Here is a 26,316-nt window from a genome sequence, read left to right on the forward strand (position 1 = left end):
ATCAGGAGATGCGTCCGCAGAGGTGTAATAGGAGCCCTGAATGGTGGGTGGAGTATAACACGGGCCAGAGTTCGTGTGTGAATGTTCACAGGTAGCAGGACCGCAGAGGCTCACAGAAGCCTGTCTTGCGTCCGCAGAGGTGTAATAGGAGCCCTGAATGGTGGGTGGAGTATAACACGGGCCAGAGTTCATGTGTGAATGTTCACAGGGTAGCAGGACCGCAGAGGCTCACAGAAGCCTGTTGAGGAGGAGGTCTATTCCTCAGGGACTGAAATCCTATTGGACCTTAATTTACAGGTTTTATGTCTTGCCCACACCCAGCAATCTACTGCCCTCAACTTCCCCAGTGGGAGTGAAAACGTACCAGATGTTCAATGCCAGTAATAACATTGACTGTAGATTGAGTTCTTATTAAATGAAAGCTTCCTTTCTAAGCACTTTATAAGCAATATCTTATTGTTGTCATTCATTAGTCATGAATGTCTGAAAATTGCCTTCCTTGAGTGTAGAATCTAAGCTGTACACCACTATAGAATTAATGTTTCCAAACACTGATCTGAGAGGCTGTGTCCGGACTCTGGAATCAGGTCTGGGCTTAAATCCCAGCCTCATGATCTGACAGGCACAGAGTCCTGAGAAAGTGACTTCAACAAACCTTAGCCTAAATTTCCACAGCTCTGTTACACCAGGGACTGTTACTACACTGAGGATGTAATAATGAGTGGGCCTCCTTTAGGGTCAATGTGAGAATTAAATGCAGAAATGCCTGCCTGTATATAAAATATTAGGAAATATATTTTGGGGCTTATGGCAGTGACAGTGTCACACTTGCTCAAAACATCACGGACACATCTCATTCAAGAGAATAAACTCCTTGGCTGGCACTTCAGCTCTCTACCAACTTGCTGCACCCCACCTCTCAAACCTGACCAGCTGAGCTGTCCGTGATGCCCCTGATGCACCAGGTCTCTTACCAGCTCTTGGCCTTTGTTTCCCCTGCTCCATTAATCAGCTTTTTGTCACTATAATAAAATACCGAAGGCAGATAACTTATAAATAGAAAAGGGTTATTTTGGTTCACGGTTTGGAGGTTCCAGTTCATGAGCTGTTGGCCCCATTTTGGAATCTGTGGTGAGACAGGAATGGCAGGAATATGTGGCACAGCAAAGCCGCTCTCCCTGCAGCCAGGAACCAGAGGGAACCAGGGTCTCCCAGTTCCCCATGGGCCATGCTGCAGGTGACCTGAGGACAGCGCCCTGGCCCCACCTCCCAGCAGTTCCCTCACCCCCGTCATGGTGCCAGTCTGGGGACTCAGCCTGTAGCATAGGGACATTTGGGGTCATTCAGCGTCCACACTGTAGCAGTTGCTCCCCTCCCCATCATGTCCAGGTCCCCCAGGGCCCAGCCTGAGAGTGCTTGTGAAGCCATGGCCAGCGAACCTTCATCTTTAACATGATTAATCCTGCACTTCTGCGGCGTGACTGCCTTTACGGCTCAGTGGATCCTATACAGCCACTGGTGGTAGCTCAGGAGGATTCTGTCCCAGCTGGGCCTACGTTCCACTGAGCTTCAGCGCTTTCAGGGCTGTTCTGTGTTGAACAGCCTTGGTCTTCTTCACGTTCATTTAAATATGTGTTAGTGTTTTTTTCTTCTTCCCCCGTGATACTGATCACATTCTCTATAGGAATAACACTTAATCCATGAATTACTAATCATTTTCTTTCTCTTCAGGATGAACTTGACCTCACAGACAAACACAGGGAAGCCATGTTTGCACTTCCAGCTGAGAAAAAGTGGCAAATATACTGTAGCAAGAAAAAGGTAAGATACTCATTGTGATTACTTTTGACTAGAAAATTGTGGTTTTTGATGCCCTTAGCCCTCCCTTTTCACCAGCAGAACTCAGCTCTTTGTTATTGTATAAACCAGATTGAAAGTGCCTTGTAGCCTTGGTATTAGAGGTGGCAAAGTGTTGGCCTCTTGGATATTGCTTCCTTGGATGGTGTTTCATTGGGCTCCTCGGCTCCTGTAGCTATCATTAGTCATTATGTGTGACTGAGACCCAAAGTAACATTGGCTTACAGGAGACAGAGGTGTGCCCCAGCCCTTCTCCCCTCTAACAGCTCTACATTTGGGGATCTCTAAGATGTGGCCTCGTGGTCATGGCCCAGAGTGTCTCTCCAGCCATTTCACAGTACAAACAAAGGGTGGAGCAAAGGGAGAGAGAGCAGAAACTCCCACCTCCACTTCTCAGGAATTGTGTGTCTGCCATCCCCTCCCATCACACTGTCACGTAGCTGGGTGATCACTTAAAAGGTGGAGATCATGTACCTCAGAAGGTGGGGAGAACGCATGTAGGGGCAGCGAAAATACTGAAAGCTCTTTCTCCCTAACGTCCGTGCTCTTTGCATTTTATCTCTAGAAGGAAAGTTCACTCTGTCATCTCTTGAACTGCTTGGCAGATTCTTAGACCATCCCCACAGCTTTGGGGGTGCTAATCCTGTTTATAACCACCTTTGACCAGTTTCCCCTTGTTTCCAAGAGAGACTTGGAAGCAAGATAGGTACATGGGAAGGGCAGACTTCAGCGAGATGCTACCTCCCCCAACAGGCAGCGCACGCTCATTAATCACTGTGGGCCTGGGGAGGCAGCAACAAATGGTGATAACCCAGTATGTTTTTAAGACACCAGAATCCGTCAGGGGAACCTCTTCGGTGACAGTTTGTACTTTGGTACCTCCGCTTGCCCACACGACTGTCACCATGCTGTGCCCCCGCTGGGCCGTGTCTGGCACCAGGAGCACTTTCCGCTCCTCCGTGAAAGCACTGTGGTGAGCCTGCGTGTACTTCCGATGCCTGTCTTTAGGCCCCTGGCTCTTAGGTACTGTGCGTGACTCATCTTTGCAACTCCAGCATCTGCTATTTTGAAATGGACATAGGCGGACTGGATTGCTAAATTGTCAGTAGTGTTATAGAGAATACTGTCCGAAAAAGTTAAAAGCATATTTATAATTTTCCATCTGAGCAGTGGTGATGAGTAGAAGTGTGGGTCTCATCTGGCTCCACCCACCTCTGCTAAGACATATGTCCTGCTGTAATCTCGGTATGATCACTGAGCTGCTCTCCAGCCAGACTGAAGTCTTAAGGGTCCTCATCCAGGGGCCACCAGTAAGATGTCTGCCCGTCAGTGTCATCCTCTTTCTCTTTGGACATATCTTACCAACCAGAAACACTCTTTTTGTTAATAGATTGTCATGGCCCAAGAAGCATATGTAATACACAGGAAAGGAATTTTAAAATGCAAATACTGTATGTTCAGTCCTGACACTAATGGTACTGCATGGTCTTTGAGAACAAGAGATCTTCCATTAGCACTGAGAAAAATCCCTCAGTGCCTGTGTATACAGAGGACACTGTCTATTTTGGCTCATCCCAGATTTTGTTTTCCTCAAAATTAGGAAATAACATAAAGTAGGGATTGAGAATATGCATTGGAGGAAAGGAAGGGGCATGAAGATGGGAGCAGCTTACTAGAGGAAACTATTTTTTCTTTCCCAGATTTTATTACGCCCTTGACAGCAATTGAAAGTTAATCATGGAAACTACTGCCGCTTACATTAGAGAAGGCAAACCCTGGAGAAGAGTAATGACCTCAGACTTACACCTGCTGCTCATTTTTCAATTTCCAGGCCGGCCAGTCAGATCTCCTTGCAAGCCTGGTCTCAAGTGTACATAATGGGGTTGGCTTTTTATAGGAGGGTGGATGTGGATGTGGCCAGTGGCCTCAGAATCCCATTTTGAATGGATGGCCCTTCTTGCTGGTAGGCCAGATTGCATAGATGTTGGGGAATGTACTTCTGCTAGCCTCGTTCCAGCAGCTTGGATTCCTTAGCAGTGGCGTGGCTGAGTGGGAAAACCATTTTAATTCTTTAGGGAATCCCATGGACCTGTAGCTCTGTCTCACTTTAAAATGAATAGTAGCATTGTTGACTCGGGATTTTCTTGATTAGAATTTCTCACCATGTTAAAACCATCTGTGCCTATGGTCTGCAACTGAACTCACAGAGTACTGCATGCAGTAAATTGAGAAATGGGGCTGGAGATTTAGCTCAGGGGTTCCACCTCCTGCCTCGTAAGCGCAAGGAACCGAGTTCGATCCCTAGTACAAAAAAAAAAAATTTTTTTTTTGAGAAATACATAACAAATAAAAGGACACGAAAACCTAGCCAGGAAAGGGTATGATGTTTACCTCTGCAGATAATGTGGTGTCCTGAGGGGCAGGCCGTTCATTCTCAGGGCAGAGCAGCACGGTGGCCGTCCTTCACATTAAGAAGAGATTATTTTCCTTGGAATGTCACTTACTTAACTTTCTCACATCAGGCGTATCACCAACAAGCCAAACCACATCCATTTCTCAGGCTGAGGGAAAGCTACACCCGGGGCGCCTTCAAATTTTCCATCTTTCCAGATTAGAACCCAGGGCACCGCAGACATTCTCCCACATAGTGAAGCCATGGAGTAAAGGCCCTCCAAAGCCAACAGAAACATAGCGCAGGAGCTGGTGAAAGCAGGCTCTCTGCGTAAAACTGAACAGAAGTCGAGGAAGCGAACAAGGCTGGGGCCCCTGCACAGGGCCAGGCTTTTCTCCGCCAACTGCCTCTTTTCTGTCCCACAGAGACTTGAGACCCAGCAGCTGCTATCTGCTTATCAACTCTGTGTTCATTTACAGAACTTCTATATCTAAGTCTCTGGTTGAAAACTCAATCCCAGAGCCAAAATGAAAGCAGCAGAAGTATTTCTGGGTCTAAAATTATTGGAAAGAAATTAACTGGAATTTTTCCTAATTGAGTAATCTGTAGGAGAGCCAGGGAAGGATGCTATAGCCTTGCTTAAAGTCCAAATAAATCTGTAACAGTTGCTGGACTGGTTGGTTAGCCCTGGGTTTTCATAGACAGCAATCTGTTGTCAAATTTTTAAACTCTTATGAAAGATCCCCAAAAGGTCCTGTTGTTTAGGTTGGGAGTGTTTTCAAATAGGAAATGTTTGTGGTTCTTATCTTTAAAGGTAATTCCCTTTTTAGTTCCAATCACAACATAGTCTTTTGTTTAAATGAGGTTTTTCCCAGTCTCCAGCCAGAAACCTCATCTGTTAACAATCTTTTGGATTTTAAACTGAAGCTTTTTAAACAATGAACCCTCTGACCATGAAAGGCATCTGGCCATACTGTATTTACTTATTGTTAACGTGGTTTCTAAATCGTGGGAAAAGTAAGGAGTAGGTCTTCAGAGAGAGGAAGATAAAGTGATGCATACACTGCAGAGTGTGGACAATAGACTCACCAGCACAGGAAGACACTTTCTTTAGTTGCTCTTCTTCCCAGGAGCCAGTATATTAGTTTTGTTCCTTAAGCAGGTCTGTAAATATCCAGAAGATGCTTTTACCCTTTCTCGGGCTTCAGAGTTTGCCGAGGAAGCGAATGGGGTTATGGACACTGTTAGCTGCAGTGACATCAGATATTTGAGGTAAAGTCAGGATTTGGTGACTCTGCCTGATGACCCCTCCTTTATATCTGACCTCTAAAGCCAAGGCTTAACTAAATAGTATTACGTTCTTGATTTTGACATTTCTGTATGTTTTGAGAGCTACTTTTGGGAAGGTGAATTTCCACTCCCCTGGTGAGGGTGTTTTTGATTCTAGCTAAAGTAAATCACTCAAAAAATCTTGCCTCTCATGACTACAGTTCAGCTGTTGTGTTTTCTGCAAACTTCTAGATGGATTTTGAAGGCATTTAGGAACAGTGGCTGAAAATTAAGCTAGTAGTTTTCACTGATTCCTCTTACTGGGTTTGTATATCCTCACTGGATGAAGTCCGCGCTGCTTCCACCAAAAGGACTTTTTCTTGCGCCTCGCACATGTGCACAAAGATGAAAACTGCCTCATGGGTGGCCATCAGGCTGTGGTTCTTTCAGCTCCTTGAGCATGGGACCCTCCTGTGTTTGGACTGCAGGGAGCCAGTAAAGTAAGTGATCAAAACACAAAGTAAGGAAGATAGGCTACCGCAGTGGATAGAGACGAAAGGACCTTCAGTTTTCTATACCACTTTCAGCAAGGCAGCCAGAGAATGAAGAGGCGAGGAGGCGAGAGGAGACTTCCATCCTCTGCCTGTCCCCTGCTGAGAAGCTGCTGCAGTTGCCCTGGGAAGAGAGCTGTAGCTGGCATCTGGCCTGAAGATTTGAGTGAACATGAGTTAGGTATCCTTTTCTTTCTCTCACTGTGTTTGCTTCAACACATGGCAGAGTGAGCACTGGTTTTACAGGTGTCTGCTCTGCTAGATATCAAGAGTCTTCTCAGTGCTGGGGATTAAATCTAAGGTCTCACACATGCTGAGCAAATGCACTGCCACTGAGCTACACCCTTCCCCTAGTTCTTGACTTACCTGGCTTGGTCTCCTGCTGTAGAATTGTCAACCTGCAAATGAGTTCATATTGGCATTTGTGCTGTTAAATGATAGGGGCTTAAAGAAAGTGGCAGAAGTTTGATAGGAATTAAATTTGCCTGTTGTCCCTCTGCCTTTCTAAGGAATGTGTAAGGGGTGCCCAGTAGCCCCCGACCATGAGCCCCTCTTGGCTCTGCAGGCTTAGAAAAATTCCCTGTGTTTGTCTACTTCATCCCTGCATTCAGAGATGAGGCTTTGTATATAATCTCTCATTTAAGCAGTAAGAAATAACAAGATTTGGGCACCTGGTGTTTCGCCCAACCAAGTGGTGCAGTAGGTCAAGGGCAGGTTGGTGTGTGATGTACGAGCTGTGTACTGAATATCTTCTCTTGGTCAGATTCTGAGGGTGATTAGACAAATACGTCTGTAATTCCTGGAGTGGATGATTTTGGCAGGAGAAGCCGTAAAACCAAATAATTGCCAAGTCTTGTCATACGCTCCGCAGTAGGGAAACAGGCTGTGAGGCCCAGAGGAAGCGGCACTGAGGTGACTGTTCTTTAACCACGTTGTCCACCTGTCAGTCACGCCAGCGAGAGACCCGATGTCACATTGTCGGCCCATCTACCTGGAAACTGGCTCATTTCAGTGTTTCAGCTATGTTCACATGTATGATATTCTCTCCCTTCTGATCTATATTTTGGTCTTTGTTTCTTTTGCCATTGCTTAAATAGTCACATTTAGGCTCATTGTTACTAGATATACTTTGTAAGGCTGCCAGGAAATCTGTAAGAGGCTAACCTTTTGAAAGACGAAGACGCACTAAAGTAACTGAGGTTTGTTCAGCCTGAACGTGAGAAAGCCTGGTGGAAACTCCAGCCGGGGCTGGTGTTCAGTAGTGTGTCCCAGTAAAACTGTGTTATCTGCCAGACCGTCACCAGCTTCCACTTGGCCCTTCTAGTGAAGACCACCCTGCCACCCTGTCCCTTCCCCCAAGGGCCCACCCAACTCCCCAGGCCTCAAGGCCCAGCGTGCTGGCTAATGGCTGGCGTATGTGTCCCAGAGAAACTTTCATGACCTGAGAAACTGCTCAGCAGTGTCAAGGTTAACAAAATGTCAAGAAGACATAAACCGTAACTAGTGTGACCGTAAGTCTTGCTGAGGTATCTATATGGAGACAGGTGGACAAACAGCTGTGGGTAGGCTTGTGGGTGATTTACTTTGATTTATTTTTGTTTTACACAGATATTTCCCATTTTTCTACAGTGCATTAATCTCTCGAAATATCTTTATGTTGACTATAAAGATAAAATGGCTTTAAGCTTTACATTATTATTATTGTTATTATTATTTTATCAGCTTTAGAGAAGCAGGGACGTTATGAGAGTCTCAGTGTATATGTGCGTCTCTTTCTCTGTTTGGTATAGGGATTTGCCCTTAAGTCATCGTAGAGCTGACCAAACAGTCTCTGCCAGGCTGTGCCAGAGCCTCAAGTCCACAGGGCAGGCCGGTGGGAAAGGAGTGGCTGAGCAGTGGGGAGAGCTCATGAGCACGTTCTGAGAGCTGTGTTCTTGCCTCTGCCTTCGGTGCTAGTGTCCCGCAAAAGCCGGGCCCTCGGTTAGAGAGCTCGACGCACACAGCTGTGGTCCAGAAGAAGCGGAGGGAGGACTTGTCCTGCACAGCCCAGTCAGCTGGCAGGTGACCACAGTGAGTAAGACGTGCACCGCCATCTGCCCGCCCTCACAGGGAGCTCTCCAGCACTTCAGCCACCACCAGATGCCAGCTTAGCCTATGGGGCACCACCAAGCCACCATGAAATTCTTGAAGTCAGCGGGGAAAGAGAATATGCTGTAAAATCCAGCCGGTGCATGTGCTCTCAAGACGGCCCTGGCATTGTTTTCTTTGTCCAGCTCTGGGACCCTTCTTCCTCTGCACCTTAGTTTTTTTACTCTTCCCTCAAGGATAAGATAAACTTATTTATTAAGAGGAACAAAAAGGCTTCAGGAGGACAAAAATAAGTTTGACTACAAAACTCACATCAAAAACCAAGGGACTCTAGGGTGAAGGGAGGGCAGGCACAAGGGAAAAAATGAGAACCAAGACCACCTGTCATGTAAAGGTACAAGATCCCAATAATGAATGTAACTGTACTGTATACCTAAAATGTACCAATAAACTCAATAAAAAGAAAAAAAGACTAAGGGACTCTAAAAGTGAAAATTTAGAAAATCATCAGCCACAAAATTTAGACAAATGTAACCGCCCCCCCCCCCAGTATGGGGATTGAACTCAGGACCTTGTGCTTGCAAGGCAGGCACTGTGCAGACAAATGTAGTTCTTAAAACAGGAATATCAGATAAATTTGAGTTAAAATCATGTGAACATTCTTTAAGATTATTACAGAAGCAAATTCCAATGAAGTTAAAATTATTACAGGAGCAAACTACAATGGAGTACAAATATGTTTATACACACATACAATTCTTATTTATTTATTTATTTATTTATGAGACAAGAGTCTCACTATGTAGTTGAGACTGACCTGGAACTCACTATGTAGCCCAGGCTGGTCTTGAACTCACAGCGATCCTCCTGCTTCAGCCTCCCGAGTGCTGGGATTACAGGTGTGCACCACCACGCCTGGCTACAATTTTAAAACCAGACCGTTCAGAATATGTATACATACATGGATGCATTTCAAATATTTGAAGTTTACAGTTCTGGTAAGAATATAGTGTGCTTGATGACTATCTTCAGTTTTTGTGTTTTTCCTCATTGAGTTTATTGGTACATTTAGGTGTACAGTACAGTTACATTCATCTCTGGGATCTTGTACCTTTACATGACAGACCTTGGTTCTCATTTTTTCCCCATATCCCTGCCCTCCCTTCACTTCCTCCAACCTCTCCTATTTACAAAGACTTTGTTTCCATTTTTTTAATCTTCAGTTTTTAAATAAGAGGATTAAAGACTATTTTTAAATGAGCACTGCTACTGCCATTGTTTGCAGTGGAGGGAAATCTTTTATAGAACACAACATAGAGAGGTTCCACAAAGAAGAAATGCCTTAATGGGCAGAAGTGATCCAGATTTACATGCCCCTTGCTGCTGCGAAATATGTTCAGAATTTGCAGCATTATAATTCAGTAGTGCATTTTTGCCGTACCCTGCCTGAAGTTAAGCTAATAAAACAAATCTTCCGTGTCGGGGAGTAATGAAGGAGGGTTTTCAGCACAGGTGCAGATCCTGCTATTGCCAGAAGTCTTAACCCTAATCACCACAGCAGACGTTCTGGATGTTGGCAAAGTGGCACACTCTCAACTTTCTAAAAAACAAAACTAATAGGACCTCTGATGACTTTTCCCCCCAGTCATGAGTTCAACTATTATTCCCTGGTTAATTAATTTTTATTGTGAAGATTTTAAATATACAAAAAAATATGGAATATAATAAACATTTAACAAATGCTAATATTTTGCAATATTTACCTCAGATTTTTAAAAAAAGAAAGAAAAAAAATAAACCTTATAGATATAGTCCAAGCCCATAGGTGACATCTATTTTGAAGGGAGGGTTTCTCCTTGTCCACATACTTATATCCTCTCTTTACAAATATAAGCATTTATAAGTGCTATATGCTGTTTATTCTTTTTAACTGCATTATAGCATTTCATTTAATGAGCATACCACAATATATTTTTACCTGTATTGGTCAGTGCTTATTTTCAGTTTTTTGACATTAGAACATGGCAGTGAGCATTCTTGTGCATAATATTCAAGAATTTGTCTAGGATAGATGCCTAGGTTCATAGTTACCGAGTTGTTTGGGATGAGTACTTTTATCTTTAATTGTTTTTTGAAGTTGTTATACCAGTTTATCCTTGCAGCCTACTTGTTGCCAACCATGCGGAGTTGGTCCCGCAGGATGGAAATGAGAGTAATGTGGCTGTGGCTCTGATCAGTCCTTGCCTGTGAGTTTGAATGTGCCTGGTACAAGAAGTTGTCACGAAAACTCTCCATTGTCCCCTGTGTGTCTCAAATCAAATTGAGACAGTAACTCAAATTACTGGAAGAGAAAGTGCTTATTGAAAACAAAGTAAAACCCCAAGGTTTAGAAAATGAAAAACATTCCATTAAAAGAGCCATTAAAATAAAAAATAGGGGCCACCGCCTGCCTCACAAGTCCCAGAAGTGAAGCATTTTTGTTACACTGAGTAGGAGCGTTGACCAGCCATAGGAAAATAACATAGTCATATAGGTAATGCTCTAGAAGTCATTCCTAAAAACAGCAAAAAAAAAAAAAAAAAAAAAAAAAAAAAAAGCCGTAAAACTGTACAAAAATACAACATATGACAATGTTACATAAGAATAGACAGTTCTCAGAATTAGGTGTATTTGGTCTAATTATAAAGGAAATTGCTTGGTGTGTGGATTAGTCTTCCTTCCTTCTAGACCTCTTTGCATCCTTATTTCTATACCCAGGCAAGTTGCGTTTCCATCTCTAGCAAGCTCTTGACTGATATATATGCCATCATCAAGCACAGGAAGTTCCTCTGAGGCCTGTGCCACGTCCTGCTGGGTGACGAGAGTGCAGGTGCCGAGTAGCCCATCTGCACAAACAGCAGATGCACAGTGGCTGGAAATCATACAGTTCCTCTCTTCCTCCTCAAACAGAGGCAGTGTCTTTATCTAGAGAATCTCTTTATAAACACTTTGAAAGTCTGTCGTCCTTTTCCTCTTTCACTTCTCAGAAATTGAGGAGTTTAACTTGATGTCTCTCTTCCATGCCTAAATTCCAAGCTGCTCTTGATGTGCAAGCCAATTCCAGAATTTGAGGTTGTTGATTTGTGTCTATAAAAGCTTTGCTTTATTCTTTACAGCTTTGTAAAGACAGGGAACTTGTTTCTATTACATGAACGCCATGTCTCTTTTGTGCTCTCTAATACTTCGTTTCCTCAGTGAGTAACATCCCTTTACTCCGGGCCTCGCCTTCCCTGTAATTAGGGAACACTAGGCTGGAAATGGGTGGCACCTCTGTTTATATCACTCATTCATTCACACAGCCGGGGGACAGGACACATACAATTGTGTGCAAGTCACAGAAGTTGGAGAACATTTCTTAAAGCCCTCCATCTTCACCACAGAGCCCTCAGTAGCAGGGCCGTTGTAGGACCAACATTCTAAATGTGTCACTGAGGCCTATTGAGCTCTTTTCCCAGGCCTATTGGCACAGAGGTGCAGAATTTACAGAATTCTGCAACTTGTGAATGTGGAATTGCTTTAGGCATGAGAACAAACTACTAGAATCCCATGGAACCCAGAATGAGCACGGTTAGGGAATCTGAGAAAGTAGTCTTAGTGACAGCTGCATTTGTGATGGAGGGGGGTATCACTGTGTCTTGTAACCGAGAGTCCACAAGAGGCTGTCCAGTCTGGTAACCATCCCAGTGGACCCCGAGGCACACATGACACTTGAGACATGCCGGTCTAGTACACACCTCTGTCGTGGCATTCCTTAGGACTATGGCTTCTTGCCCTGCTTGGCTGAGTGGTTCCAAATAGCCTGAAGCATAGTTGGCAAGAAAGAAAGGAAGAGAGAGACAGAGAGAGAGGGAGGGAGGGAGGGAGGGAGGAGGGGAGTTGGCTGACCTTGTTTGATAGCTGAATGATTAGAAATGGGGTCTTGGAGCGCTCTGAGAAAGACTCAGAGGGGCTGAATGGTCTCAGCAGGAAGTAGTACAGCAATCGATTAGCGTTGTCTGCTATATAGCACATGGATGGGAGAGTGTAGCATGTATTTGCCTTTCCTGTCCTTTGATTCAGGCTCTTCTTATTCCCAGATTTCAGTTACCTGTAAGTAGCATATTTCATGTTTCTTTTTCCTTGGGCTTCTCCACAGAGTCTCCAAGAGCTATGGCTCCTACTCTCTTAGTCTGCTTCAAACTTGCTTGACTCCACTGACACCAGGAAATAAGTTTATGAAGGACATCAGTGGAAGGAAATGTCCCTTTTAGCAGAAAGGTAAAAGGGAAACAAAAACACACTAAGCCTGTCATATACATAGGTACACAAAGTCTCTGCCTTATGGCTGAGTTCCGCTCCGGGACCATTGTTCCCAAGTCGGATAGTGAGTAAGCCCATGTTTAACTTGGGGATGGACTGTATAGGAATTATTGTATTCTTTTCACTGTTAACTCTAGGATGTCTGATACTACTGAAACCATTTCATGCCTGGTACATTTTAGAATTTCTCATCTTTTAAAAGGAAGAAACTTGCGCTTCCAGCATAAGTTAGAATTTGCCACTAATACTTCTAATTTGGGGTTTTCAAAATCCCTCACACTCCAAGAACCTGGCAATTTGTGGCAGTAGGAGTGGAGGAGAAAGTCTGCTGGTGAATCCCACCCTTAAATTACAGTGTCTGGAATTCTCTGCTCTTCCCTAGCGCTCTTCCCTAGTGCAGAGCAGCATTTGACTTGGGCAGTTCTGGATGATACTCTTCCATCTGCCCCATGGAGGAGAGCATTTCGTTTTCCCAGTGTTCTTTCCCACCCTACACATTTAGGTACTTATGTTAGAGTGCTACCTTCCAACTGGTGCTTTTCTTTTTTATTTCTTTTGCCAAGAATGCTATCATTATGTCCATAGTACACTGTAGAGTCAATGATGTCTTAAAATTAGAAATGCATTTATGACTCTTCTAGTGGACAATTAATTCTGTATTAGCATTTTTTTTCGCTGTCATTGTGAGAATACTTCCCTAAGTGGAATATGATTTTTTGTGCTTATTCTTTCCCTCCTGCTTCTCTTTTTAGTTTACTGTTTTCCAAAGGGTCCTCTCTTATTATAGTTTGTATTAAGCATTATTTTGCAAATCATAAACAAGCTCTGATTGTTTTCCCAAGAGCAGGTTACAGAGCATCAAGACCTGCTTTCCAACATTTTGAGAGTCTGGTCTGGTAGCAGCAAGGTTCAACAAAGGCCATTGACACCACTGTTTGGATTCCACACTGTAGACTGGCTTACTGATAATGTGCCTAGATGTGGTAAATTACAAAGCACCCAGACCCAGTTGTGCCTTCGTCTGTAGCCCTCCATGTGGCATGTGGGTAGAGATTTGCCTCTTAATAAATTATGTTAAAGTCATTACATTGCTGTCATACGCAGAGTGCCTGCCTTCAGGGAAATGCTAGGTTGTATCATTTCTGAAAATAATATTTGGAGAATATTTCTTTTTCTTTGTCAAGGAAATGAGGGAGAATTGTCATCCAAAATCAGTTTCAGAGGTTGGAGTTGTACTGATTGAGATTTTTAGGTTTCAGTCGTATTCCATGCTGTGAAGTGCTTTGCCAAAGAAATCGCCTACTAACATAAATAAACATCTCAGTTTGGGAAATGGACTATAAAGTCTCTTCTTAGTTCTAGGTAAGGATTGTGACTACTTTCTTAGATTTACTAGCACATGAAATGCATTTATCCCCCTGAATTCTGTAGATGACTTTAAGATTTCAGATCCATAAAGTCAGCTGGGGCTTGATCAGGAGTGAAGTGGATGTACAGCAGAGGGTGCCTGGGGTGTTTCAGAATGCAGTCATGTGCTCCTCCTTCCCACAGGGTGATGCATCTGTAAAAAGTGTCACTCTTCCTGCTTTTCTGGGGTCCATCGCTCTGGGCAGAACAGAAATGGTAACTGGCCAAGAAGAGGCACAAGCTGGATTTTTCATGTGCTCGTATCTGACCATTCAGGAATTTTTTATTTTATCAGTGTAAGTAAAGACTATGACATGTACAAATATTAGTGGAACATTTTATGCAAGCAAAGAAGCAAGGAAGTATTTCAAAGCATTATTTCTCAGTGGAGTTGAGGTATGATTGCACTTTGTCTCTGTTTAGAAGTTAGGAGATACATTGAGAGACACTGGGGCTCAGTAAAAAGACCGGAGACCTTTGACTTTGTTTAGAACATAACGAGAAGAGAGGGAAAGGTATCAAGAGGAATAGTACTCTTTTCTGGTAGTGATTCTTTCATAGACTTAGAACCTATTTATTATCGGAATAAGCTTGTGGTCTTCTAAGAACCTCTACTCTAAAGTTTGGCAACATAATAGTCTCATGTTTGTGTCTTGCATTCCTGAGTCGCTCACAAGGGAAGTCAGGAACTTGGTTATTTTTTCCTGTATTCCTGTGGTGTTTAGCCCAGGGTGGAACTCCAGAAGTGTTTGCTGGGTGCATGATGCATTGAGGAGGAGGAGAGCGACTGACCATCTAGAGTCGATGTATATCATGGATGACGAGCCTGATAAAAAGAGGAACTCTGTTCCTGTCTTGCATTTAAGATGCCCCACACTCACCATTATAGCAGAGCAGCACTGTGGACGGAGGCCATCTGTGCACGTATTTAGATTTTAAACACTACAATGACCTTGGGGTTTTCAGTAGACTGTGTGTCATTCTAACATGACATCTGCTCCAGGCAAAACTGGGGGCAGTAGCTGAGCTCTGTCCTGTTTCCAGCCAGAGGTTCTAAACTCGGTGAGCTCATGGCTGTGTTTCACAACTAGTGCAGGAAGTCTGTGTAGCAGCACAAATACGTGACCAGCAAGTTCCCAGGGCAAGGTAGAGGATTTGTGCTCCCTTCCAAAGGAGGCAGAACAAAGTGGTCAGGAGCTCAGCGGCCTCCAGTTAGAGATGCTAATGCACAGGTAGAACTCTGTATGCAGCCTGGACAGGGCAGCAGAAAGGGAATTGAGGTGACATCAGAATGAGGAGACAACAGAGCAAGAGCTGGGGTGCATGTGTGCACCTAGGTATTTCGGCGCAAAGATCCCGGAGCGGAGTATCAGTCACGCAGCGTGGCTTCCCTTCCTAGTACACCGTCATCGGTTGTGTATTCTATAAGCAAAAATATTGGGCCTGCATTTTTCCTTCTGCTGAACTACAGTTATATTAAAATGTGTGTGGGGGGAGGGGATATCTTAATATCCTGTCTGTACGGTCTACCGAGTTGCCTCTGCCTTTTGTTGTCTTTGAGCTATTTCACGAATCTATAAATAGCTGTTAAAAAAAAAAAACGCCAAACTGAAAGCACTTCCAGTGATGTTTACCCATTGAAATGCAAATCGTGCATGATGCAGTTGATCATTACCTTCGTGATCTGTTGTGTATCTGCTTGGAAATTGATTCCAGCACTCATAATGCACATGTCCACTCTGGGCTTGCTTTTGAACTGCAGCATCTTGTCAGTTCCCTCAGTTATTAATAAGTTCAGTAAAATCTTTGACATGAGTGCATGTCATACTTTTACCTTTTGAGAGATTCTTTATCAATATAGAATGTTAAATTTAGAGAACTGATAAAGAGGAGCAAATGTATTATAAATAATCTGAGGTCTTTAAGAATATTTTATATATGATAGGCCAGCAGGAGGCTCTCAATGGGAAAATGTAACATTTTATGTAGACTGTACCAGGCATTATATCTGCACGGATCAGAGAATTGGAGAGAGCAGAGTTCTGCGGGTTAGAGGAGGTGTCAGACTTCACGTGTGTAAGTGGAAGAAATTCGTGTGATGTGTAAAAGATGAGTATTCAGGAGAGAAGCAGAGACAGCAAAAAGTGTAATCTGAAAGTGAGAAAAACAATGCTCTAAAGAGGTTTAAACTTCCCACAGAGTTTGATGGCAGATGTTAAACCTGTTCCTATTCTCCCATGTTCAGTTCTGCTAAAGAACTTTGCATCAGTGCCAAAGTGTCCTCCATCTTATAACAAGCTGATGTTACTACTTAGTTTATGGCCAGCTTTGTTAAAATGTGGATACTTCATAAAATAAAGAAGGACTATGCATGTTTATGTCCATAGCATTTGACATGTGTCTTAATTCTAAGTCCTAAATAGTACTGTTGTAGAATGATTAGCAGGAGAAAAGCTGTTCTCCATCTTCATGAAGGTGATTTTGGTGAGAAATCTTACAGTCTGAGAGTAGAGACTGCCTAGCATGGTACATCATTGAGACAAGTATAGAGAAGAGCTCTTTCTTTGGAATGTAGATATGTTTGTTGGAGTTATCTTTGCAATTAGTAGACATGAAATTCTGATGAACTTGTGGAAACTTTGAGATTTATTTGTGAATTGAAGATAAATTTGTGCTACATAGTCAGCAGAAGAAATTTTGGCTGGTAAAAGAGAAGATTTTTGGAGAGCATCATTACTTTGTTCAAATGGTTTAAATATTTGCTGGGCTGCTCTTCCTAGAGGAGATTAGACTTTTTAAAAAAAATTTAATTTATTGGTACATTCTAGGTAGACAGTACAGTTACATTCATTACTGGGATCTTGTACCTTTACATGCCAGGTCTTGGTTCTCATTTTTTCCCCTTGTCCCCACCCTCCCTTGATTAGACTTATTCTCTACAGTTCCCAACGGCAAAACTAAGGCCAGTGAGTTCTTGAAGTTACAAAGAGACATCTCTCTCAGTTCAGTGTGAGGCCGATTCCCTGAGATTACCCAAAAGTGCTGGTTCCACAAGATTAGGAATTTCTTTGGAGGCCATCTTCAGGGTGGATCACCTACCTGCTGGGGACTTTTTGGTAAGAGACCCCTATAAGGAGAGACTCAGATTAGAGTGTCTCTAGGGTTAGTGGCCGGCCATATAATCGATATTGTGATAACTTTCTTTAAAAGCATACAGATATTTTATAGTGTTAGGGAAAATGACGTGTACTCTTTCTTCCACCATCCCAAGTGGCAAATAAGAAAGTCATTGTTTCTGCAAGTCATCCTTGTGTCTTTCTGGATAAATGACTGACATTTTGAGGCTTAGGAGGACGTGGATTTCCTGGCAGATGAAGGAGCTGCTGTTCTGTAATCATTCTTTGTGTGGGTCCAACCGGATTTTGGCAACAGATGCACTTGTTGTATAATTGTGGCAGAGGCCGACAAATGTAACCAGGACAGGCAATGTAACATGAACATCTCGAAATGTGACAGCAGAGGAGTTATTTTCTGAACCCAACTGCCCGCCTTTAGCAAGCTGCAGTTATAGAATACAGTTTCAGCCCGTTGCTAAAGGTTGAAGAGAGGGAGAGAAACAGTCTCAGGCTCCCAGGTTTGTGGATCTCTTAATCGTCTTCTCAATGAAAGAACAAGATCAAATTGCGGGCAGACACCAGGATTTAAAGGACCTAATGCTGCTATGCTATTTTACAAAGCAGGATTAAACTATTTCAGGGGGCAGTGAGCTTGGCAGGAAGGTAGGTAGACTGCAGGCTTGTAGGCCATGGCTTCTCTAGAAAACATTGAGATTACTGGGCAGATTCCAGACGTTTTCTGTGAGAAGGTAGAGTGGCTTCAGGGAGAGGGGAAACATGGAAAGTATTGGTGATCATAATAGAGTTTTGCTGTACTCCAGCCCTCTTGGGAGCCAAGCTTAAGCCAGCACCAGGGTCAGCAGACTACTGCCAATGGCCACCTCTGGTCAGTCGCTTGTTCTTTTGTGGGAACTGTCACTGAAACGTGGCAGTGCCTGTTCGTGTAAGTCATCCACGATGTATTTCACACTGCACAGGCAGAATTGAGTAGTGGTGGTAACAGGCTGTGTAGTCTGAAAAACCTAAGGTGCTACCTGTCTGGCCCTGCTGAGAGAGAATTTGCTGACCCCTTGTCTGTCAGGTTTTCCTATCCTTCATCAGGGCATCTGTTTGAGAGGATGTTGTTTTCACTATTTTTGAGCCGAAGGGGAAAGTGAGCAGAAGTTATTGGCAAGGCCCCCATGCAGTATTTTCCCATTTCCCTCCTATCTGCCCTTCCTTCCCTTGTTGTTGGACCTGGCCTCACATTAGCACCTGCTCTCTGTTATTCACTTGAGTTTTCTTAGGTGCTGCACATCACGGAGACATGCCCAATGAATGAACCATTTGGGCCTGCCCTTTTCTACTTACTTTTTGTAAAAATTCTAGGTTAAGTGAAGTACTTACTTAGCAGCTGTTGCATTCGTTAGTATATGGCACTAGGCCCGTGAAATCCAGAATAGCAATGGTGTTTTAATTCAATAAGGTGACTATTTTGCTCATCAACAAGAGATAGAATTTCATCCTATAAATGAACACAGTTATGGCCAGGGATTTAGCTCAGTGGTTCTGCCGCTTATCTCGCAAGAACAAGGACCTGAGTTCAATCCCTGGTACCAAAAAAAATTAAAAAAAAAGAATACAGTTAATATGAACTTTCTTTGTGCATAGAACACATTTTCATTAGTTGTTAGTTGACTTCCCCTGTGATGGAAATCACTGAATTTCTCTGAAATAATAATACCCTTTCTGCGGTTGACATTCATTCAATTAAACCTTAGTATTGCCATGTCTCTTTTTGGCATAATAGTAATAATAGATACATACATTGGTCTTTAGTCAATTCAGACAGTGAAGGAGTGTGTCCTTCTTTCCTGACAAATATTAGCTAAGAACCCCCTGGACTTGGAGGAGCACACGTGCAGATTTATGGCTTTAGTTGGCTGAGTACATGTTGCTTCGACTTGTGATTTGTGGTCTGGTGAATAACTGCAGAACATGTCCTTTGCAATTGACCTTTTGCACAGCCTATTCTGGGCCTCACTAAGAGCATCTTAAATGGAAGAAAAGCTCTACAGTGCTTCCATGTTATTAATGTGGAAAATGATCCTATGAAGAAAGGGCCCTGTGGTGATTTCTAAAGAAGTTAATGACTTAGGAGTTTTTAAGAACTTAATTTTGTGACTATCCTTTGAGTCCTAGTTATGTCGATCAAGAATTTTAACTCCTACCAAAAAATTTCTTTTGTTGTTTTTGCACAAATTTCTGTGTATGTAATTTAGAAAAGCTTAGCATCGTTTGGGTGCATGAGTCCTGTCCCAAATAAGAGAGTTTCTTTGTCTGCGTAAACAGTAGATACTGGCATTAAAATGTGCTTTGGAAATAGAAAAATCCAGTGAGAGATTATTAATGAGAAAGACTGAAAACTAAGAATCAATGCAAAATGTATTCTGATGGGAAAAGCGCTGTTGGGAAAAAGAAATGCACCACGTGTATTTTAAAGGAGCTGGGAGAAAGCCTCTCTGAGATTTTTACTAGCCACTCACCAGAGACTTAGAATTAAAAAAAAAAGTGCCACTTGGAATGAAGTGAGATGAAAAGATTATATATATATATTATTTTTTATCTTCTAAATGAATTGGATGATTCCTTTTTAAAAAAAGTGTTCATGGAAGTTCTCTGTACTGTAAAAGTTCACTTTTCTAGCAAACCCTCCTCCCCAAATTTGAGATAATGGAAGGAAAGGTTGAAACAGTGTTCACTGCATACTGCAAGATTAAAAACACAATCCAGGTATCAAGGATCAGTTCCATCTCGCAGGAAATCTTGTCCACGAATATTCTCTTAAAGATGCCTGTCAACTTCCTAACAAAATGGGAAGAATTGGATTAAAGACGTTATAAAGTAAAGAAGATTGGGATCCCCACCTCATTACCTTGTAAGCAAAGTAACTTCGAAATGAACAGTTTTAGACTACCAGTAACTGAACAATATAAATTTTTAAAATTACTAATCTTAAAAACTGAGGCACTAAGCTAAGTGCAGTGCAACTTGTATTTATTTTTGTGACAGCTCTCTCCTGAAGTCAGGTAGAATCTTAGGGCTTTGTAAGGGCTTTAGAAATGGTTTAGTCTCATCCTCTAATTTTGGAGAGAGGAAAAATGGCCCTAGAAATACTCAGATTTACCCAAAAATATTAACTTAGTAGATGAAAAAGTAGTGTCATAAATCCCATCTTCAGGTGGCCCATCTGGTCCTCCATTATTCTACTATACCCTCGCTCTGAAAGTAAGTGGTAATTGTCTAATGGGCCTCCCAAAGACGGGCCTATAAACTCAGCTGTTCTAGATTGTAATGTAAATTATCCATTCTGTAGCTAGACCAAAAAGAGCATTTAATGTGAATGCTAGACTTCGTATTCACATAGGATAGCTTTCTCTGAGTATCACTAGCTGTTGCCAGTAATGTAGCATTTTAAGAGGTAGAACAACTTTTTAAATTATAAAATGAAGTCAATATTTGCTTAGAGAAAAGTTCTAATGGAGTGGGTAAAGGAGGACAGCCAGAAACAGATTTAGATATATGTGCTTAAGGAGATATTTGTTTATAATTCTAGTGAGCAGAGTTGCTTGATATTAACAGCTGATTTTCAAGTGTTCTCGAGAAATCTCCAGGAAGATGGCCTTTAGACTGTCTTAGGTGTGTAACAGAAAGGGAGAGGTTAGGGAATGCTTTCTAACACTGTTGATATGCAAGTGTATAAAAATATAAGGCATTGATAAAGGAACACAGGGCATTCAGAATAGAGGTAACCTGGGAGAAGACATCAGACCTTAGAATTATGAGGTGTGGTAAAAAAGTACAGTAAAAGTTGAAAATTAAAAAACATTATTATAGTAAGACACATCGCCGTTAATCCCCCTCAGAATGCTCCATCTCACTTCAAACCCACTCGTCCGTCACTCCTGCCACTTCCTGAAGCAGTGCTGGGGGTCCTCCCTCGTGAGTGTCTTCCGTTGCATTATCATGGCTGCCTCAGTGTTCTGAATACATTCACGTCGTTTGCCCTTTTACACTCATTTTGACTTAGAGAAAGAAGCCGAAGTCGAGTGGTGCCACTTCTGACGAACGAGGTGGTGAAGACACATCATAATGGTCCTAGGAGCCTGCCTTTACGTTGGGGCCACTTGGCAGCGACATTCAGCTTTTTTTTAATCATATCCCATAAAGACACACAAGAGCACTTTGGAGACTCCTTCAGAAAGTAGCAAGAGTGTGTTTGAAGTGAGGAGAACTAGTTTGAGGGAGATTCATGGCTATATGACCTTTACTGCAGTAAATTTTAAAATCTTTAGACCTTTACCATATATTTTGATCATACCGTGTATATTGAGAAATGTCGAACACAGCAAAAAATAGCTACAGAGATTTAGGGAAAGGTGAACTCATTTTTGGTCAGTGGCTACGTTTGCATTCTCCTGTCATGAAGTGGTTAAGCATGAAATCCAATGTTACACTTAATGTACATTGCTTATGATTAATCTGAGCTCTGTCTTAAGAGAGAGGTTGCCCTGATTCTTTCCCACTCTCCTTGGATTTCCAGCAGTGTTACCATTAGCAATGACCTATCTTATCTCTTGTTTCTTCTTCAGTAACACTGGGGTAAAAACAATTATACCTACCTTGTTTGGCAGACTCAAGGAAGAATAGGGTGGGTGCTTAGACAGTATCTGACGCAGTGAGCTGCGTAAGTGCTGGGTACTCCTTTTGCTTCTGTTACAATTAATACACTTACTTGATTTTGTAAATTTTCCCTCAACAAATAGAATTGAGAAGGACGCACACAAGATAATCCACGTTAGGGGCTTATGTGGGATCAGGTATCCTCAGGAGAACTGTGTGTCTTAGGACAGCGTCCACCTGTGGCACGTCGCGTTGTCCAGTGGTGTCAGGAGACCACCCACCCACCCAGCAAGAGTACTTCCTTCATCTCTGTCTGGTCTGCACCTCTGCAAAACTACAGACTCTTGGCAGCCACACAGACTAGGAGAGTTGGTTCACACATGTGAGTCTCATGTGGCTGTTGAAGTCACATCCGTACAGAAGGACCAGGACGCCACAAGGGAGCGGGTGCAGAGTTACCACAGGAAAGCCCCGCCTCCCCGGGGCCCATGCCGTGAAAGCAGTTAATATAATTTACAAGACGCTTCTACATACTTCAGAATGTTTGATTTTTCTCATCACTATAGCATATGAAATAAATAAATTTTCATCCCTTTATTGTGACTACATTATCTAAATCTACTCTTAGTCTGTTTGCATTATTAAAGCATTTTCAGAGTATGAAGTTTACTCTGTGTGCCCTAGTCTTCAGTTTCTAAAATGGTCTCTGTTCTGTAACCAGGACTGTTAAGCTTACAACAGACGAGCTCTTGTGGGACCTTGGACGTGGGACTTGATTTTGCTTATTTTGGAAATTTGCCCTACTTTGGGGAAAATAGAAAGATCTGGCACCTTCTATTTCATTTTATAGGCTTAAATGCCACTGGATATCACCGTGGGTTTTGACTTGTTAAATCATTGGTAACAGCAGGGTTTTGCTAATTTTTTTGCTTATTTTTGAGAGGAAAGCAGGGTTCAGCATTTATACAACCAGTGTAGCTATTTTATTAATATGTGAAGTCACAATCAAGGCCTGTTCTAAAACCTCATCAAATTGCCTAACCTTTTTAAATGATGGAAGTGTAACCCAGTCCAACTTCAAAGCCTCTGCTCCAGCCTTTGTCCCCATCATCCTGCTGTCCCCTCTCCAGATGAAATCCGCACAGCTGCCTGAGCTGAGCAGGCAGTTACCTCCAGCTTTTGAGGCGCTATAAGCAATAGTTGCTTTGCCCCCTTTTGTGACTCCCTAAAAATAGTTTTGAAATCACATTTTTACCCCATCCAAGTAGACTGACCTAGAAAGATTTGCTTAGAGAAAGTGTTGTTTTTGTTTGCTTGCATTTTTTTTTCAAGGTAAAGGATAGGGCTAAATTTGAAAAAGCCTTGCCTGGAGACCACCTCCCAGGAACCGGGGTTCTGGCACCAGTACATAGAGCTGTGCAAAATGAGATGCTAGAACAGGTGGTGACTGCTTTGTCACCAGGAACAGCTACCAGCAGAGGACACATCCTTTTCCATCGGGACAGGGGACACCCATTGGTCTAAGCTACCCTCTGAGTGGGAAGCTTGAGAATGGCTGAAATTTTCCTTTTGGGGCCCATTTATTTACACACAAAACCTGTAGCCACACGGGTGAGCAGATATGCACAGAAATCCCAGCTGTGGTACCGTTTTTGGTGGTCTCTGTTCTGTGCACCAGAGCCCGTGCGAAGCCAAGCAGTGTTTCTGGAGGCTTGGGCTTCCATGGGCCCAGCTCTGCATCTGCAGAACCCTGGAGGGCGCGTGTGTGACTCCAGGTCGTCCTTGTCTATAGATGCGGGACTGGCGGGATCAGCTTAGAGATGAGCCTGAATATTTCAGGTTTGAATTCTCTCCAGCTCAGCCACACTGCATTTTCTATCCAAACTGCTGAGCATGAGGGCTGGGGCTGGGACCCACGTGTTCGTTTTATTATCTTCCGTTCCATGCCAGGCGTTGTGGCACCTCCTGGTCTGAAGCAGTAACCTAGTTTTGGCTCCATCCAATGAAACCCTACTTCAGAATTGTTACTGCGTGCTGGAGCCTGCGTAAGCTCCCTGAAAAAGTCGGTTAACAATTGGCTGTGTTCTGCAGGCAGTTTTGAGGTCAGTGTCCTCCTCTGATCATCTCCGCCCAGATGGAGCTCGGCAGTGCTCTCCGCAGTATGGCCCTGGACCTAGCCACCATTTGTACCCTCCTTAGCATCACTGTCTCCCTGAAGGAAAGCAAGTTTACACCGCAGCTTGGCTGCGTTCCCATGTAAATTCCTCTTTATCCGCAGTTCAGAAAATATTCCCTTGTTATACCTAATGAAGACTTCAGAACTCTGTGGAGATTGGATTGAGAAGTTCGTCCTAGTCAAGTAGAAGATTTAAAACCAACATTTAAAATTAATGCATCCTACTTAGTGTCTTCACATGGTTTGTGCAGGCTGTTATTGTCCAGATGCTCTGGAAGTCAGATGTGCTACTGCCTGTGGACTTCTAGCATGATCAACCTTTTCGTTTTGTTTTTTTTTTTTCTTTTTCATTTTTAGGACCAGGAAGAAAACAAGGGAGCTACAAGTTGGCCTGAATTCTACATTGATCAGCTCAATTCCATGGCTGCTGTAGGTATACTTTATATTCTGTGACACACTCTTTATAAAGTCTAGCACAAAGTACACAGTTACGCAGTAAATCCAACTGAGTAAGACCTACCAGGTACCTTTCCAAACTCCCATCCTGAAAACTCAGTGTTGGAAGGGAGTCAGGAGACAGAAGTGTTACTTGGCAAGATGATTTTTCTAGTATGTTTTTAAATAAAATCTACACGTACTAAAATATAATTGAGGGGTAGGGGAAAAGAAAAAATACGAGAAAAGGGAGGGGTTGAAGGAAGGGCAAGGGAAAAAATAAGAACCAAGATATATCATGTAAAGGAACAAATTCCACATGATGAATGTCATCCTGTTATATACCTAAAACGTACCAATAATCTTAATGAATAAATATAACCTGAAATCTGGCCTGCATTCAACCTACAAATGCTCTGAGTGATCATGGGGAGCTTCGCAATGCTATTGTAAAAGTTGATATTATTTAAAATAGTATGATTACTATTCCTTCATTATACTCCTCCCATTCCCTTCTTACTGGGAACTTGGCTTCTTGATTTTACAGGGGACCAAGATACCCTTTTCTCCTCAAATAAATAAGGAATCCATGGAGTAAGTGGTTTAAGGAAAAGGCACAATAATAGTGCAGAGCTGTCCTCAGAAAGCTGCGGTACATGGACTTTTGGTTCAGTTATTGCTTAAAATGCGTTCTCAAAGAAAAAAAAATGCATTCTCAGTGTCTACAGTCTCGAGTTCTGATGCCAGGGGTGTCTCGGCTGTGAGGTCAGCATTCCAGGATTCATGAGGGGCATCTACTGACCACAGCTGAAATTCACAGCAGAAGATGAGTTTTTAACCTTTAATACTTAGCACCTTAAATGCTGTTACTGTTGATCAGAGTTGGAGGCCACCCACAGTATTGCAACAGTGGGCCCACTCACGATTTTAAGAGCCAGTCTGTTGTGCTCAACTTTGCATTTATAATATCCAGCTAGACATATTCCATGATATTTTCTCCATCTTTTGTTTTCTTTCCCCTGAGTCCTGTGGAGAATGAATTTCTTGTCACTTAAATAAAACATTTTAAATTATCTAATAAATTATCTAATAATTTGCTGCTGCTGAAAAAGTTAAAAATTATTAGAATACGTGGATCATTCACACTTCTGCTAAACTTCGAGGGGCCTTGATTTTTAATAATTTGATGACTTTTTCTTTGAACATGCTTCTGTTATACAGTGATAGGGCTGTATAAATTATAGGAGAAGCTACATAAGTTTCTCCTCGAGTTTCTAATCTAAAAGCAGTGAAGGACAAAAAATAATGATCAAATCCTTCCATTTGATACATCGCGCACAATGCCGAACATGAGAAAAGGGTGAGCTAAGCATTTGCACGAATATGTTCAGAGTATGAGATCTGTGATGACCGCAGGGATTTTCTATGCATCCACGCAAGCGGTAATGACTTGGAGCCGTTTAACATTTCTTGCATGTTAAGGCTATCTTGTAAATTCTTGTTCCCATTAGGAAAAAAGAAGTCAAGCAGAGACTGTCTCTCTGTAATTAAGTCAGCATTTTTTGATGTCTAAAAGAGAAATCCTTTTTTGTTAATGAATTCCTTGTTATAAATGGAGTACTTACTGAGTAATACAGACCTGTTTTCAAATATTGGGACAGCTCTGTTAAATTGTTTTGTTTTTGTTTTTTTTTCCTTTGGTTTTTTTGACACAGGGTCTCACTGTGTAGTTGAAGCTGACCTGGAACTCACTATGTAGCCCAAGCTGGTCTCGAACTCACAGTGATCTCCTGCTTCAGCCTCCCGAGTGCTGGGATTACAGGCGTGCACCACCACGCCTGGCTAGCTCTGTTTATTTGGCCCACAGTGTCTTGATACCTGCCTGATCTGTAGTAGCCCTGGCTCATTCCTGAGGCACAAGGTCTGTAATGTGCCAGGCCCTTCTTCTGAGTCTCCCTTCTCCTCCTTCCAGCTCTTTGGTCAACTATTTGCTGTATTCCTTTTTTTTTTTTTTTTTTTTTTTTT

General features: G+C 42.6%; 1 protein-coding gene across 8 annotated transcripts in view; it reads left to right on the forward strand.

Annotated features, from left to right (window-relative positions):
- Window positions 1–26,316, forward strand: part of Daam1 (dishevelled associated activator of morphogenesis 1) — a 167,160-nt gene that overhangs the window by 84,274 nt on the left and 56,570 nt on the right. For all 8 annotated transcript variants that reach the window (XM_010611204.3, XM_010611205.3, XM_010611197.3 and 5 more), the window contains 2 exons: window positions 1,732–1,821; window positions 24,214–24,285. In XM_010611204.3, coding sequence (XP_010609506.1) covers window positions 1,732–1,821; window positions 24,214–24,285 — 162 coding nt within the window. The remainder of the gene's footprint in view (window positions 1–1,731; window positions 1,822–24,213; window positions 24,286–26,316) is intronic.

The sequence above is a fragment of the Fukomys damarensis genome, unplaced genomic scaffold (genome assembly GCF_012274545.1).
Source record: "Fukomys damarensis isolate Sample0158 unplaced genomic scaffold, DMR_v1.0_HiC HiC_scaffold_21, whole genome shotgun sequence".
Classification (NCBI taxonomy): domain Eukaryota; kingdom Metazoa; phylum Chordata; class Mammalia; order Rodentia; family Bathyergidae; genus Fukomys; species Fukomys damarensis.